At 33.4% G+C, this 19,153-nt stretch overlaps 1 protein-coding gene across 1 annotated transcript; it reads right to left on the bottom strand.

Annotated features, from left to right (window-relative positions):
- Positions 1–17,065: 17,065 nt before the first annotated feature.
- LOC131630224 (F-box/kelch-repeat protein At3g23880-like) lies at positions 17,066–18,145 on the bottom strand. The gene has a single exon (XM_058901009.1). The coding sequence runs from the start codon at positions 18,143–18,145 to the stop codon at positions 17,066–17,068; it is 1,080 nt and encodes a 359-aa protein (XP_058756992.1).
- Positions 18,146–19,153: the final 1,008 nt, after the last annotated feature.

The raw sequence follows: 19,153 nt of genomic DNA, 5'->3' as shown, positions 1-19,153 counted from the left end.
GAACGGCGCCGTTGAAGCTGCCAACAAGAACATTAAGAAGATTGTCCAGAAAATGGTCGTCACTTACAAAGACTGGCATGAAATGCTGCCATTTGCTTTACATGGGTACCGTACTTCAGTGCGTACTTCAACAGGGGCAACTCCCTTTTCTCTAGTATACGGCTTGGAAGCTGTGCTCCCCGTAGAAGTTGAAATCCCATCAATGAGAGTCCTCATGGAGACTAAGTTATCAGAGGCTGAATGGTGTCAAAGCAGATATGATCAGTTAAATTTAATTGAAGAAAAACGTATGACTGCTCTATGCCATGGACAGTTATACCAAGCAAGGATGAAACAAGCCTTCAACAAAAAGGTTCGACCTCGTGAATTTTGAGAAGGCGACCTCGTGCTTAAGAAGATCTTGTCTTTTCAACCAGATTCTAGGGGCAAATGGTCTCCTAATTACGAAGGCCCGTATGTTGTCAAAAGAACATTTTCTGGCGGCGCCATGACTCTTGCAACCATGGATGGTGATGAACTCCCACATCCTGTGAATGCTGATGCCGTCAAGAAATACTTTGTCTAAAAAAGAACAAAAGAACAGCTCGGTAAGTCGAAAACCCGCAAAGGGCGACTTAGGCAAAAATGAGCGTCTCGGTGGACTGAAAACCCGAAAGGGCGGTCCAGGCAAAAATTAGAGACAATAAACAGAAAAATTCATCCTGGTAGATTGAAAACCTGAAAGGGCAATCTAGGCAAAAATTAAGGATTTATGACAAAGTAACTGCATCAGTCCATACTTCGTCACCTGAAAAGTCTGTACGTCATCAAAGGATCTTCGATCAATTTATCGCCAATCTGAAGCGACCAGCACAGTTGGAACTCAAAGTTGTTGGGGGGAATAGTGGTTATTGCTTTCAATGTAGCCTTTTCCGCATAATTACCATTTCCAACTTTTGTAAATACTCTATGGAATCACGCCTTTAGCTGATTGTCATCCTATTAAATAAATTTGAGCCTTGTGCCCATTTGTTTGCAATCTTTAATTTCTTTCAACTTGCAAAATGACGCTTTAATTGTGTTATTCACTTTTGAAACAAAAAGAAAAATAAGTTTTAAATGAATTTACCTCATTTTTCTTTTTTCAAAATAAAAGCGAAACTTTCCTTTGAGTTGTGAACAACGGAAGGAACATCAGCAGTCTCCGTAGGATGAACAAAAGGATTCTCCCTGAAAATTGTTAAGACAACGGTATTCTGGTCCCAGAAAAGAATTCCTGAAGCAATTACCCCTCGAGGTAAAGAAGCTCTTCTATCCCCAGTGAAGAAGCTCTTTTATCCCCAGTGACGAAGATTTTCCATCTCCAGTGAAGAGGTTCTTCCATCTCAATAAGAAAAGATGCTTATCTTCCCCAGAGAAGTTTAAAGCACACAGCATCATTCATCACCTGTATTATCTACACCGTGTTGAAGAACATTTACCAAGTATCTGGTTGTATTGCGACATTGGTCCGTCTCCAGTATATACTTCTTTGTCTGTCAGTATTGTCAACATGCATGCGACATTCATGACATTCATCCTTCATACATATTTGCATCATTTATGCATTCTTGCATTTTTTCAATGTTTGCTTTAAAATCACTTGTTTAGGATATATCTATCCTCAAAAAAAAAAAAAAAAAAAAAAAGAAAGAGAAAAAGAAAAAGAAACAAAAATGGGCGTGTCATCTCTCCAAGTAGGTTGTCACCCATAAGCAGAAAAGAATATCATTCTTTCTCCAGTTCCCCACTGAGATCATTCCTCGTGGAAGAAAGTTGCTTCAGTTTCTCCTCTCAAAACAAAGGAGAAAATCCCCATTTGAGTTCATTCCTCATGGGAACAAAGTCTTGTTTGACTGTTTCTTTCCAATTCATTCATGGTTAGAACTTTGTCTTTACCAGAGATTCAAATTCCGATTCCCCAAACAGAGTCGAAAAAAAACAGACAATAAGCAATAGCCTCATCATCTGAGCAGCTTATGTTTCTTTCAAAAATTTCCTCTCAAGGAAATCAATCATGAAGATCATTTGACGATCAGGGCCTTATTACTGTTCACAAGGCTGAATATCCAGTAATTCCCCTATCAAAGTCTCCAGGATCATTTTATCACTCGGCTGATAACTGATCATGTCTTCAAAACCACTATCACGAGGCTGGTAGTCGGTAACCTTTTGTTTTGGTTATATTATTTAACATGTCTATCACAAGGCTGATAGTCGGTAATATTAACCGAACCTTTGAAACTCTTTTTACCTTGTCAAGTCTATCGCCATGCTGATAGTCGGTAATACAGTTTCATACCTTTCACCTTCGCATTATTAAACAAGTCTATCCCCATGCTGATAGTCGATAATGTCGATAGGTAAGCTTTTCTTACAAAGCTATCATTCCCCGGTGAAGCATACACTTGCTTTCCCGAAAAGACAAAACGGATTCTCTTCCTAAAACGGATTGAGACATCCTTCCCGATCTCTTTTCCCCAGTGGAGTCAGTTATTGATATCCCCTCGGTAAAGATATCCTTGCATCATTCGCAATTTTGGTATCTTAGGTCCAAAATTTGCGTCTTCTGATATTTAAGTCTCTTCCACCCTATCAAAACAAAGATTTTCAATCTTCATATCTCAGGTTGAAGAAACTTAAATAGGGGCATCTGTCATACCCCAATTTTTGACCTAAGATACCACCTCATATCATTGCATATGCATCATTTGCATCTCTAACAAATTGCATAGTTTGTGTTTGCTACTTGTGACTCAGCAGGGATTTAATCAAGAAATCACTCATCAGTACAAGCAACAATCAACTAGGGTTTTGTTCTCCCTTCATCTCAAATGAATCATCTTCATCAACAATCAACATTTGGTCCTCAGAGATTCATTTCAACAAGCTCAAAGGCACTGAATCAACCAGATCAGGGTTTTGACTAAAGATAGCATACTCCTGACATTTGCTCAGGATTTGACCTAATGACTTGGGACATGACTTCAAGACCCCAAGTGCATCATTTTGACCTAATCCATTGGCTCAAGACATCTCCTACACAAGGATTGATCAACAGTGAAATTTCAAATCATCAGAATTAGGATTTTGAACTATCAAGGACTGAAATCAGGGATCACATTTGGGAAACCCTAAAAATCCCCAGGAAGTCAATCAAAGGTTTCAATCATCTTCAAATAATCCCTATGACAATATACAATGGAAATTGCATCTCAATTCAAGATCCACAGTCATCAATTTCATCAGGTCGACAATTAGGGTTTTTGACCTAATTCACTGGACAACTGACCTTTTAAATCAGGACATGGTGCCACAACTCAAACCATGGCTCAATAACCTCTAATGCTTCAATGTGATCCATTCATACCATTCATTTGGTGAGGATAGCCTGTTTCATTTGAAATCTCCAGAAACGCGATTCGTCTGAAAAAGTCAACTGTACAAGATCACCATTGACTTTTGGGGAATTTTGGTCAACCATGACTTTTGAAGTTTTTAATCATCAATATATGATATATGAAGTCATTTGATCAATAAAAATCAAGAAAATCAATCAAGAATCAAAAAGTCAAAGTTTGACTTTCATACTTAGAAAATTTTTTCTAAGTGTTTTTCATGGTTTTTTCCAAACTTTGGAAGGGAATTTCTCAAAATTTCACCTACAAACTGAAAAAAACTTCCAACATGAAAGTTGTAGATTTTGATCCAATAAACAACTTTGACACATATAAATTTTTTCCATAAGATCAACCATTTAAGAGATATGGAGCTTCAAAGTTGGCATCTTTGGAAAATTTCACTTGAAACTTCATTTTTCTCAAAGTTCATGGATCTTTTTCACCCATTTCCTTAAGGGTCTTGAAGAAACTTTCAACTAGGGTTTTGAAGTATGTAACATGAGCTTTCCAAAATGTCCAAGAGCATGAAAAAATATGGAGTGTAGCTATGGTTTTGATTTTTGCAATTAGAAGCCATTATGCATGAAATTACAAGCCATTTTCACTAAGTTCAAATACTATATGGCCTATAATTCAAGTGATGACACACCAAAGCAATGATTGAATGATATTTTTCTGATTTGAGATCAGAATGGAAAGAGATAAGAAGCTTAGAGAAATAACCATGGTTAAGTCACTTTAACCATTTTGCATTAAATGGTAAGATTCCTTTCTATCTCCAAATGCCAAATCATCACTTCTTGAAGCAAGTTGCAAAGCTCTGAGTTCAGACACTTTGGCCTATAAATAGAGGTCATTTCCACTCTTCAATTCACACCAAAACCTCACAAAGCATAGGTTTTCTCTTTCTTTCTTGAATTACAAGTTTCATAGTTTTCAAAGAGGTAGAAAACTCAACCTCTAAACCTTGCAAGTTCTGAGCAAAGTGATGCTTCTCACAAGCCATAAACATCATATGGGATGTGTTTGATCCATCCATACACCCCAAAAACACCTAAAACTCAAAATCACTACCTCACTTCTCAAATATGCATAACCTAAGCTTTATCATGCCAAAATCAATTCCAGGCCATATCTGTCCAAGTTAACACTTCTAACACCATCCATATACTTCATATGAACTGTCCCAACCATCATCCATGATCTGAAACACCTCCATCATCAAATTCGATTCACTCTCCAAAGCTCTGCAGATCGGGTTCCATAGCTTAGCTCAGATGAATTCAAACTGTTCCAAGCATCCAGACACCTTCCCTAAGGTCCATTGAAGCTGTCCAGATTGAGCAACAACATCTGTAACACCTCCAGGCACGATTTCAATTTCCGGTTGGCCGTTTTTGAAGGTAAGCTCTCTTGAACTTCAAACTCATACATACATGCATCATAAATGAAAAATTGAGTTGCTATCTTGTTTCTGCACTATCACTGATCAATAGCCCTCAATCAATTTCATAATTCATCAATCATACACAATTTTAGAATGAATCATAGAATTAGGGTTCTTCGTGTTCATCAGAGAATCAATGGCCCTAGAGTTAAAATAAATGAAATCAAAGACCACCATCATGTTCCTCGTGAAAAACCGAGTGAGATAGACCCTTTGATCGATCAAAACAACACAGATTTGAAGAAATTCAAAAATCAGTTAGGGTTGTGTTCTTGGCGCCAGATTTGGTTTGGGAAATTCAAATTCTTGATTTAAAATATATTTTATCAAACGCGTATGTTTAACAAGCCACAAGCGTGGCTCAGTTGGTCCAGGTTTTGGCCGGTGAGAGAGAGGGCGTGGGTTCAAGCACTAGTAGGACCAAAACCAATTTTTTGACACTATTTTTCTTTCATTTTTTTAACAAACTTCACCAATTATTTAACCTATCAAATTAACTCATTTTTCACTCATTTTTTACACACCTCTTATTTAATATACATATTTTGACAATATCAAAAAAAATTACAAAAAAGGATTTATTTAATATGGTTTTAACTAGGTTTAAAATGATACATTTTTAAGTGTTTTTAAATACTTTAAATATTGTTTTTCATTTAATTTTCAAACCTAATCACTTGTAAATATTTTGTGATCAAACCCTAAATCACTTAGGTCTTAATTAAGCATTAAAATTTGATTTAAACTTAATTAAGTTGACTTTTATCAAATTCAAATCATTTTAAAACAAGCGATCGCGACTCTTTTCAAAAAACGATAAACCATTTCTTTTTGATTTCAAAGGAAACTTTTGATTAAATCTTTGTAATTGATCAATTGATTTTCAAAACGAAGTGGGGCCTCTCGAATATTAGAGAGTATAAGTCCCTTTCCTCTTTCTTTTACAGTTTTTCTTTGTACAGAAAACTTCTTTCAAAACAAACTTTCAAACAGTTTTTCAAACCTCGCATCTTTTTTTAAAAAACAATCAACCATGTTTTATAAAATAAAACATGGGCCTCCACATAGGTATAAGTCCCATTCCAGTACATGAAATTAGGTATTTCATTGTACGCCTTTTGTACATATCTCAATCAATTTGTTTTTTTAACCTTGAATAACTAATCAAAAATGAAAGTTTTTTCTTTAAATCTTCCCAAAAATACCATGGGCCTCCATGTAGGTATAAGTCCCAAGCCCTTTTGTAAATACTTGTTTACATAGCTTTTGAATAAACTCAATGGGCCTCTCCCCGAGTATAACTCCTGAGCCCCGTGTATACAAATGGATCATGCTTACAGGTATATTTCCTTCATAAACTCCATTATATACACACACTTTGTCATATATATATAACTGTTCATAATTGTTCATGTACTTGTTCATATTTGTTTGTACTTGTTCATACTTGTGATTGTGTTATATATGCTTGTTCAACTTAGTACAACACTAGGTTCCCCATAGCCTCCTATTGGGCTTCGTGCAAAGAATCTCCACTAGTTTAGGTTAGGACATAGAGTATGGTTTCCCGGTGAAATCGCTCTAAGAGCTCAAACCAACTATACCATGCCTCCTCTTGGGCTTTGTACAAACGACTTGTCCCTCCCATAGCCTCCTCTTGGGCTTACAATGCAAGGACCCTGGATTGTCCCTCCCATAGCCTCCTCTTGGGCTTACAATGCAAGGACCCTCGGATAGCCTCCTCTTGGGCTTCGTACAAGGACCGATGGGCTTCTTATAAGCATCCCCAATATCCAAAACAAATACCCTAGGAGATTAGACATTTTTCATCTCTATGATAGGAGTATCTCTTCTATATCATCACAAACAATCAATCAATCAAACTTTTTTGCCACAAGTCTGGCTAATCAATCAAACTTCTTTTTGCCACAAGGCTGGCTAATCAATCAAACCGTTTTGCCACCATACTGGCTGATTAATCAAAGTTTTTGTCACAAGGCTGCCTTCATTGAAACTTTTGCCACAAGGCTGGCTGATTAATCAAAACTTTTTGTCACAAGGCCGACTTCATTGAAAGTTTTTGCCACAAGGCTGGTTAAACAAACAAAAACATCTTTATCATTCTAAGCGCCATAAGTGGCATGGCCCAGGGCTTATAATGAAAAGATTTTCAAACAAAAAACAAACAGATGTATGTGATGATATAGATTAGATACATCGAACATTTAGATGACATTTGTCTCTTTTCCTTTGCTTCCACTAGCATAAGTGGGAACTACGATTGCTCTGACTTTCTCAACATCCCTTTGAGAATACGTAGGCACAAAGTCGTATCCTTGGCGAGCAAAACTTCTCCCTCAAACCACTCAAACCTTAGCACCCGTAGACCCCGAGCTACAGATGCTCTGATTCCCTCTAAGGGATATGTATGCAGAGGATCGCGATGATCTTTGCGAGCATAATCAAACAAACACCTTAGGTCCCACCTATTTCACAAGAACCTCCACCATAACATAGAATGAAACAAACACAAAAAAAAACCTATAGAGAACTATAGATACGTTGGGTGCTAATACCTTCCCTTCGTATAACCAACCCTCTTACCCAAGATCTCTCCCCCACTTTTTAGGTTATTGCAGCTTTTTTCCTTTTCCTACTTTGGAAACAATAAAAAGTTTGGTCGATACAAAAGAAAAATCATTTTTTGAGCACTCGAGCCCAAAGAAGGCATCAGGTGTCTCATCCCGAAAAAAGGATAACGATTTTTCGCCCGCGACATGGTGGGCGGATTCCAAATGCGAAAACAGCTCCAATTACTCCAATTAAGCCAAGAAGAGCCTAACAAGTATAGCAATCCATTGCATGAACCAACAACATGCCGAAATTCATTGTTATTTAATTGATAGTATTGATAGTAAGGATCCATGGGAAATTTGTAAATCATTGGAGAGTTTTTGAACAAAGGATCAAATGAGACGAATGCTAAGACGAAATCAATGGCACTTACAAGCGTGAAAAATAGTCATTTTGTGAAGATCGACGAAGGTGGAGTCGAAGACACATTTGAATCGCATAAGCCGCTTTACTGTAAGACGTGATAACACATCTGTAATGAGTTCGTCGGGGACGAGTGTCAGAGACAGTGACTCCATGGGAGAACGCCGCGAGGGAGATGGATTGAGGAGCCCCATTATGTGTTTTGTAGATCAGTTGAAACGTTGAACCCTAATATCATAATACACAATTGTTTCCAATTAGGATTAAACCTATATTTACCTTTGATGCACTTTAACACTACTATCCATCATCATCATGAATCCAATTAAACCATTCTTTCTATTGGATGACAGTGTAAGATGCACTACCTTTTAACTCATTATTATTTATGTGTGATATTTTAAATTACAATAAAAAATAAAAAAGAGAAAATGATTTTAGTAATCTAAAGTGCAATGCAAGTGAGTAGAATATCTGGTGGAATTTTAATATATTAATATTATTGTACAACAATAGTCTCCACAATAGTTATACATTAGTTGTCAAACATTTTCACATTTATACTATCAATAATGATAATCAAAATATACTTTCCTCATATTCTCTGTAATAGTTTTTCCAGCCAGTGAATGAATTGCATACGCTAAATTCCCTTGTTATAAGATTGACTTTTATTGAGAGGATATTCTTTATAGTTTTTTTATAATTAGAAGGACCTAGAATTTTTTACCTATATCTTAGATTTATCCAGGCTGACCCAATATATATTGAGGCCTAAGGCGTACTATACAATAAATTTTTTTAATTGGTGGAGAGATATCATCCTTAATGATTTCAAAGAGGAGGATTCCGATGAAGGCTTTTCGGATTGGGTCCAATGTGAGTTTAAGAAAGGTAACAACATTCTTTTTTGGCATAGTTGTTGGTTGGGTGATCAAACTCTTCACGACTCCTTTCCGCATTTGTTCGATCTCTCAACCAATAAACTTTGCAAGGTAAGTGATGTCATATCTTGGAACAATGGTGTCTTTTCTTGGAATGTCAATGATCTCTTTTGCCTTGACGGTTTGGCCACTACGAACCCAAATTCCTTCCATTTCGTCTCAAATGGTACTCCCACAGATATAGTTCTTCAATTGAGGGAGTTAAAAGCCTCAATGGAAAGCATTACTCCGAACAATATGGATCCTGACGATTTCCATTGGAAACTAAATCCTACAGGTGCCTTCTCGGTTGCAAGTGTGTCTAACTTGGTTTCTAATGCCAAAGACATTGCTTGGTCAATCAATACCATTAAGTTGTTGGAAATAATGTTGAAGACTAAGGCTCCGAAAAAGGTCCATATTTTTTCTTGGAGATTCTTTATTGATAGACTCCCTATAAAAGATCTTTTGCTTCGTAGAGGTGTTTCTAATTTCAACTCTCTTGATTGTTTATTTTGCTCTAATCACCCGGAATCTTCGAAACATCTCTTCTTCCAATGTCATGTTTCGAAAGCGGTTTGGGATAAAATCTACAATTGGTTGGGAAATGATTTGGAGTTCAATTTGGAAGAGTTCAAAAGCTTCAGTTGTATTCAAGAAAAAGTGAAGAAACACAATATTAGAGTTAAATTAAACTTAATTTGATTAGCTCTAATTTGGTGCATTTAGTTAATGAGAAATGCTATTATTTTCGAGAATGATACCTTTAGCTTGGAAACGGTAATCTTCAATATTTTGTTCTTTTCTTGGAGATGGTTAGGTAGTAGTGATTCTACTTCTAGGACCACTTTTTATGATTGGTACAAGTTACCTTTAAACTGTTTTAACTCTTTATAGAGTTCTTGTTGTAAGGGTTGCACCCCTAGTGCGATATATTATATCATTGCTTATTAAAAAAAACATACACAAGTTTCGTCCTCGCGCAATAATGAGCCCCAAAAGCATTTTGAATGTTTCTGCAAGTATCATCATGCAACCTGAAAACCCTAACATTTTTACTCGTTACTGCCACCACCTTATTCGTGTTGTTTGATTTATCATAACCAAGCATGAAATTAAAACGAAAACTTAGATCGTTGCAAAAAGAACATAATCATTGTCCTGATGGCCGGATTCCAAATGCGAAAACAGCTCCAATTACTCCAATTAAGCCAAGAAGAGCCTAACAAGTATAGCAATCCATTGCATGAACCAACAACATGCCGAAATTCATTGTTATTTAATTGATAGTATTGATAGTAATGATCCATGGGAAATTTGTAAATCATTGGAGAGTTTTTGAACAAAGGATCAAATGAGAAGAATGCTAAGATGAAATCAATGGCACTTACAAGCGTGAAAAATAGTCATTTTGTGAAGATCGACGAAGGTGGAGTCGAAGACACATTTGAATCGCATAAGCCGCTTTACTGTAAGACGTGATAACACATCTGTAATGAGTTCGTCGGGGACGAGTGTCGGAGACAGTGACTCCATGGGAGAACGCCGCGAGGGAGATGGATTGAGGAGCCCCATTATGTGTTTTGTAGATCAGTTGAAACGTTGAACCCTAATATCATAATACACAATTGTTTCCAATTAGGATTAAACCTATATTTACCTTTGATGCACTTTAACACTACTATCCATCATCATCATGAATCCAATTAAACCATTCTTTCTATTGGATGACAGTGTAAGATGCACTACCTTTTAACTCATTATTATTTATGTGTGATATTTTAAATTACAATAAAAAATAAAAAAGAGAAAATGATTTTAGTAATCTAAAGTGCAATGCAAGTGAGTAGAATATCTGGTGGAATTTTAATATATTAATATTATTGTACAACAATAGTCTCCAAAATAGTTATACACTAGTTTTCAAACATTTTCACATTTATACTATCAATAATGATAATCAAAATATACTTTCCTCATATTCTCTGTAATAGTTTTTCCAGCCAGTGAATGAATTGCATACGCTAAATTCCCTTGTTATAAGATTGAATTTTATTGGGAGGATATTCTTTATAGTTTTTTATAATTAGAAGGACCTAGAATTTTTTACCTATATCTTAGATTTATCCAGGCCGACCCAATATATATTGAGGCCTAAGGCGAATTATACAATAAATTTTTTTAATTATTAATAACTATAAAATTATGAAAGTAATATTTTATTTAAAAGTTAATTTTTTTAATTTTTTAAAATGCAAAATCATTTATTAAATTATCATAATTAATCTCGTTTAATATTTCACTTTCATCCGACAAAAAAGTCAATCATTTAATTTTTTCTAAAATGTTGTTGATTTTAAATAAAAATTTATTAACTTTAATTTTAAAAACTTCTTTCTGAATGCAACAGTCGTTGTAGAAGAAACTATTAACATTAGTCTATAAACAATTTGTTATAAAATTAACCAAGACAATGTAGATGAAGGAGAGATGAATGAGAGAAAAGAAGAGAAAAAGTAATATTGTATTATCATCTTTCAAGTTACCTTAACATTGCAACATGATCCATATTTATAGTACATGACCAATAACAACCATTAACTCAAGGAATACACAAAGGTTAGGAACTTAATTTATAGGAGTTAAGGAATTTAGAAAGATTGGGGAAAATGAACATCCACATCTATTTACTATTATTCATAACACTCCCCCTTGGATGTTCATTGAGGATATGCCTCGTTAAAACCTTACTAGAGAAAACCCAGTGGGAAAAATTCTAGTGAAGGAAAAAGAGTACAATATCCTTTGAATGTGAATTGCCTCGTTAAAAACCTTACCAGGAAAACCCAGTGGGACAAAACCACGGTGAAGGGAAAAAGAGTGCAAAACATATGTATTTCTCCCCCTCATGCAAAAATTTATATGTGTGGTGATATTCTTTGTAGTCGTTGCTTAAAATGTCTTCTTCGAAGCGACTTCATGTAGTGCTAATAGTTATGCAGGATTTGATGAAGTTGTTGCCATGAGTTGTTTCATAGATCTCAATAAAATGGTTGTACCATCACATGTAAACAAATAACCTGTTTCTGATCTACTATTTTGAGAATCTCACAAGTAACCAGCATCTCTAAGATAACGAAGTATATGTTTTACTCCGTTCAAATGTCTTCATGTAGGCGAATAATTGTATCTTGGTAATAGATTGACCACAAACGATATATCGAGACGTGTATAATTAGCAAGGTACATTAGTGCTCCAATTGTACTAAGATATGGTACTTCAGGACCAAACAATTTATATAATCATTTTCTTGAGGCCTGAAAGGATCTTTCTCTACATCTAATGATATAATAATCATTGGAGTAGACAACGAATGAGATTTGTCCATATAGAAATGTTTCAACACTTTTCTATATAATCTTCCTGATGTACAAATATTTCATTGTCCAAATTCTTAATTTGTTAGCCTAGACATAATTTTTGTTTTTCCTAGGTCCTTCATCTCAAACTCTTTCTTTAAGGAATTTATAGCTTTTGGAAGCTCTTCAGGAGTTCCAATAATATGTATGTCATTCACATAGATAACTAGTATTGCAAATGCTTTTCCACATCATTTTATGAAAATACAAGGACAAATTGAGTTATTTGTATATCCATCATTTAGTAAATATTCACTGTGGTGATTATACCACATGCATCCAGATTGTTTCAACCCATAGAGAAACTTGTTCAATTTGATGGAGTAGTTTTCTCGAGATCCAAAATTACGTGCCTCTGGTATATTGAACCCTTCAGGGAGTTTCATGTAAATGTCACTATTAAGTGAACTATATAAATAAGATGTCATTACATCCATCATGTTCAAATTAAGCCCTTCATGTGTTACAAGGCTAATTAATTATCAAAAATCAATTGAATTCACTACAGGTGAATATGTTTTATCAAAATCAATCTTAGGTCTTTGTGAAAATCATTGAGCAATAAATCAAACTTCATATCATTCTTATTTTTTTTTCACAAAAACTCATTTATATCCAATTAGTTTCACACCATGAGGTGTTCGGACTACAGGTCCAAAAGTGAGTCACTTGTAAAGTGAGTTTAATTCTTATTCAATTGAATATATTTATTTTGGCCAATTCTCACTTAGTCTCTAATCTTTAATAGACTTTGACTCATGATCCTCGTTATCATTGATCACTTTTAGCGTTATATTGTATACAAAGACATTGTCAATATTGACTTTATTTAGTTATCTCAAATCCGGTTCCATTCCATTTCATCCATGACATAATTTATCGAGATCTCTTTATTTCATATTTCAAGTACTTGATTTGTTTTTCTGGAACTGAAAATTAAATTAGATCAAAGTGTTCTTAGCATTTTCATATCCTCACTTGGGTCATCTTTAGTTTCTTTTCTTAGTAGAGGATTTTAAACATTGGAACCGACTTTCATACCACGCTTCAGGCGCAGCTACAACTCATTTGCAATATTATATTATCCAATAGGAAATCCACTTTGAGTGGAGTATTATCAGCTGATAATTTATTTCATAAACTTTGCAAATGAATAATATTTTGAACTTTTGGTTCATATTGATTTGTACGAGGATCAAGACAATAATTTATTTCTATATGTTTTCCCGGAATTGAATTTTAACACATAAAAGTGTTAATTTAATATTCAAGCATCCCTGAAGGATTGCACAAAGAATAATTTTTCTTGACCGTTGTTTATGGAAATAGTTTGTGATGTGATATTTGTAGAACTAAAGATTATTATTATTAAACTATCTCCAAATTATTATTCAAAGATTGAGTTTAATCGAATATTGTGTTTATAAATAATTGATGAATTCCAGAAGAATTCAACGTTCAATCACATTTAAAAGGGCGCATCTATAATATTATTGAATCCCAGAAGGATCTCATAATTTTTTTTTTGTATTGATCAAAAAATTCATAATTTGTAATATGCTCATTAAAAGATTGTCATTCCAGAAAAATGACACAAATAATTTTAACGCATCTCAGAAGGATGGTCATATTTTTTTATAGATTATTGTTTATAACAAATTTTTCATATAGTTCCTGAAGAACTTATCAAGCATCCCTGAAGGATAGAAAAATAAATTATTTTTATAGTTCTTGAAGAACTTATCCATCCCTGAAGGATAGTAAAAAAAATTAATTATATGATGATATAATTTTAGTGATATAATATTGTATGATTAAATATGTTTAATTTTATAAGGGGTAATTGTTTGATAATTATATGATAATATGTTCATATGAATGTGTTTGATTAAAGTGTTTAATACGGAGATACTATTATATTGGTTTTGACTTATATTGGAGGTATCGAATATCTTTGTATTACACAACACAATTTGGACAAAAAATGTGTAATAGAAAAGCTACCGTTTTTTCCCGGGCTTGTACTACACTTATATTAGTACAATTGAAGCACATGTCATTGTAAACCAGTAGTTTACAAATTACACTTAAATTTGTCGTTGATAAAACCGATTGGGTCATCTCGGATATAATATGATGCGAATAATTTATATTGAAGAACCAGAAGTTTATTCAATCCAGTCAATATTTGTGTGTTTCTAAAGGAAAATAAAAATTTGAGAAATTACGTTTTTATGACATTAATTGTTGCATCGACTAAACTATCATGCATATGTCTCTACTCACAACCAGAAGTTTGTGAAATTATTTTCTCAACTAATTAGACTAAGATCTTGTTTTCTGGATTTTTTAGAAATTTCTGTATAAGTATCACATATATTATTAAAATTGATATTGAATATCATGTAATATATGTTCATAAAAAGAAAATGGACCCGAAGATCCATTCTTTAGACGTCTAAATTTAATTATATGGTTGATACTTATGAGATCATCAATTCTAAATTATATATTTGAAACACCCAAAGTATGATATTAAGATATTTATTCGCATTAAGCCAACAAGATACTATATCTTAGTCCTCCCTAATTTATTCTAATATTTCTCATCTAAGTGAACATTTGGATGTGTTGTGTATATTTCAATTGCTCCAATATAATACATTAAGATGAGTCACGAAAGAATATTGTAAAAATATAATTAATATGAATCTCAATTTTGAGGATATAATTTGAGCAAATAATCAAATACTTGATTGTAGCCCAGTAGGCTGATTATCACTTGATAAATTAATTTTCCCAATATTAGGGGGAGGGAAATGAACAGCTGAAATCATGAGTTATATTATATTGGTTCAAATATATTAAGATTAGGAAAAAACGTAGAACCTGGCTATATCATTACTCGCGTTGTAGAGTATCGTGCTGATAACGTGTTATAAAATTAACCAAAACAATATAGATGAAGGAGAGATGAATGAGAGAAAAGAAGAGAAAAAGTAATATTGTATTATCATCTTTCAAGTTACCTTAACATTGCAACATGATCCATATTTATAGTACATGACCAATAACAACCATTAACTCAAGGAATACACAAAGGTTAGGAACTTAATTTATAGGAGTTAAGGAATTTAGAAAGATTGGGGAAAATGAACATCCACATCTATTTACTATTATTCATAACACAATTAGATATTTTTAAAATAATCAAGTCTATTTATATAATTAGAGTTGATTGGTGGATAAAAGTTTCAAATCTAAGAGTTGCTTCTATTCTCTTAATGCCTCACATTTTTTAAAATTTATATTAATTGTTGTATTATTTTAGTATTTGGATAATTATCCTTAAACCATTCAATTCTATTTGCCAGTATATTTGAATGACCTAGATAAAAATATTTTAATTTCAATATCAGTAGATTTTTATATATTATTATTAAACATAAAATAAAAAGTACTATTACAATGTTCAAATATGCTATAGAATGAAATATTGTTTTAGTATATTATATATGAGTTTAAAATGAATTTTGAAAATTTTATAATGTTTTTGATAATAATTTCATTAAATTATTTTTGTTTACGAATAATACTTTCATATAAATATGCGTGGAAGATATCAATTTTTTTGACATTATGACTTTAAGAATAATATTTTATACAAAGTAATAGATAAATTTATTGACATCAAAAATACAAATAATGGATATAGGAGATTTATATAAATTAATATTATGAAATAATACAATTAATAGTTGATAGATTTATTCAAATTGATGATATAAAATAATACTAGTAAGCCAAATAATTACAGCAGAGAGATGCAATAGAATTAAAAATAGTATATTAAACTTATTTATTACCACTTTATTGAGAAAGGCCAAAATAGTAACACAAATAATGACGATTGAATGTTACTGAAGTGTCTTTTTACAACAAACTGCCATTGAATATAAGGGTTTAAAAAAATTGAAATTTAGAGACCCTAGGCAAAGGCCTAGTTTGCCTACCCCTAGGGCCGGCTCTGGATTTATCAAACAGATAACTGATTCTAACTTTTGGAGAAAAATCATTTCAAAACCTTCATCAAAGTATTTGTTTTTGCACCAAAGCAAATTAAATCTTAACGTCAGCTTTTCATGACAACAAACTAAATATCATAATCATATACTATATTTTGAAAGAAAACAAAGCATATACATTATTAGTAAATACCAAGTACAAAGACCAAACAAAAACAAAACATAGACTGTTGTGGAAATGCAAAGAGAACTGAAATTAAAAAGGCATAATTTGTTCTAACATCTACTCTAGAAAAATAAAATAACATCTACTTAAGACTGAGAATTTGCAGACAAAATGCCTTGTGTTGTTAGCCTGTCAGCTTGGCAGAGAGGTATCGACTTGCATTCGGGCCATGTTGAAGTTGTCTATTTTCCTTATATAGAAGTAATCCAAAATGAATCAAGAACCTGTAACAAATCCGAACAACAGTATTCAACATATATTAGTCAGCAAAAAATAACTTCATACTTAAATTTAGAACTTTAAAAAATTGTCAAAGTTTATTGATATGTGAAGCAATTGCTCATTAAATAGTTTCATGCTATCTGCTTTCAATTTCATTTTAACTTGTCAAGACAATCCAAATAAAGAAAATTTCATACAAAATGAGTATCCTTTAGGAGAGTTATCTTAAGAAAATCTATCTTTTAATATAAAATAAATAAAAGAGTGAAATGAATTCATTTGATTCAAAAGTTGTCAAACCATTATACACAATCACTCAACAATACAATCAAAACCGTCAAGTAAATAAATTTGAGAGAAGTACATTGTGGTAGAAGAACTTACTTTCAACAATAGGATACCAAACTTTCAACATAATTCGTGCAAGTGTACAACCAAGGGCCACTAATTTTCTCTAGTGTGTTATCTTTCCCATAATAGAGAATTGATCCTTCTTCGTATTTCAATAATAGTGTGTCATTCTTCTCCGAATAACATAACGGTAACAAACAAACGTTGAATCTATTAACCGGATAATCTATTTTGAGATTATTATAACTAATTTTGAGGAACTGAGGCCAAGAGTCTTCAACTCCAAATTCCTTCATTTTCCATATAAGGAAATGAGTTTGTTGGAAATCATGAGAAAAACAAAGAGAGCCATTTAACACACTTAGATTTGGTGTAACAAATGATCCTATATCCAAACCCCGAGGAGGCCGGAACTGAGTATGTGTCTCGGTACCCAAATCAAGTGAAATAATCAAAGATGGCTTGTCAGTAGGACCAAAGTGATGGTGAAACGCTAACCAATTAACACTACCATTCATATACACAACCTTCGTCATTGGAAAATAATGAGCCCCGATAGGAGTTTGAAAATCTCTCCAAGCATTATCTAGCAAACTGAAAACCCTAACATTTGTTCTCGTTACCGTCACCACCTTATATGTGTTGTTTGATTTATCACAACCAAAAGTGAAATTAAAACGGGTAGTTAGATCGTCGTAAAAAGAACCAAATCTTGGTGACATTGTCCTTGTGATCGGATTCCAAGTGCAAAACCAGCTCTCAATATTCCCATTAAGCCAAGAAGAGCCTACCATACATAGCAATCCATTGCAACAGCCAACAGCATTATTTAATTGATAGTAAGGTTCCTTAGGAAGGGTGAAACTGATTGGAAAGTTTTTTAAGAAAGGATAAAAGGTGAAGGATGATACACTAAAATCAATAGCACTTACAAGCGTGAAATAATCATATTGTGAAGATCTATGAAGGATTAATTTAACGAAGGTGGGATCGGAGATGAGTGAATTCCATGACTTACGCACACATCTGAATCGCATAAGCGGCTTTAATGCAAGACGTGATAACACATCTGTAACGAGTTCATCGGGAACGAATGCCGGCGGCAATGACTTCATGGGAGTAAGTCGCGAGTGAGATGGAGTTAGGAGATTCATTCAGTCTGTTTTTCGGAGAGTTGAACGTTAAACCCTAATAAACTTATAACAAAATGCATTGTTTTTTCAAATTTAGGAGTAACGGTATTAAACTCATATTAAAAGGAAAATTAAGATGAAAAATTAAAAATTAGTATTTTTGTAAAGATTAAACTCATATTTAACTCATACACGTAAATATCATATATAGCTTTTGTTTGACGTCGCTTGAGGTCCGCTGAGCGGAGGTCTGAAGGATTTCGCTTCTGCCTTGCTCCGCTGAGCGAATCTTGCTGTGTGTAAAATTTTCCAAACTTCAAAATAACGTATCTTTTGATCCGTGAATCATTTCTTAGTGCCATTTTGGGCGTTGTGCAAGTAATTAAATGTTTTATATGATGAACGATGAATATTGGTATTATCCGACCTTATTTCTTTAAAAACTCGATTTAATTACTTGATGAGAATTGAACATTGTGTGCATATGAGATAGGTGTGACAATGTGTTTGATGTGATGATGAATTGGTTGTGATTTGTTATTATGATTGTGATGGATGCATGACTATTTGAATGATGTTGAAAACATGTACATACTTATTCGGTGATGTGGTGTTGAGATGAGTTGCTCATCGTGATTTAGTGTGTTTTAAGTATGTTATATGTGTTTCATTCATTCATATGCATTGATGTTGGATCCCGGTGATGTTTGGATCGTTGGTGGACATATTTCCCATTGTGTGGAAATTGTGTCGGTGGGTCGTATCTCGATGAGGCGTAGATCGGTTAGGTGGATTGATTCCACGGTTTATTGGTACCACATGCATAGTGTCAGTTGTGTCATATGCATTTTGTCATAATATGATTGTATGGATTTCTGTAGTATGTGTTGTAATCTATTATTGTGTGAATTAATAATGGATGTGAATCTGAATATGTATAATTGGGTGAATGGTATATTATGATGCTTGTTGCTTATGAATTGCATAATA

This window comes from Vicia villosa, unplaced genomic scaffold (genome assembly GCF_029867415.1).
Source record: "Vicia villosa cultivar HV-30 ecotype Madison, WI unplaced genomic scaffold, Vvil1.0 ctg.000659F_1_1, whole genome shotgun sequence".
Classification (NCBI taxonomy): domain Eukaryota; kingdom Viridiplantae; phylum Streptophyta; class Magnoliopsida; order Fabales; family Fabaceae; genus Vicia; species Vicia villosa.
This window is presented reverse-complemented; position numbering and strand designations above follow the sequence as displayed.

What these genes read in the sequence shown, in the direction of transcription:
- LOC131630224 (XM_058901009.1), bottom strand. Translation starts at nt 18,145, where the DNA reads ATGAAGTCATTGCCGCCGGCATTCGTTCCCGATGAACTCGTTACAGAT.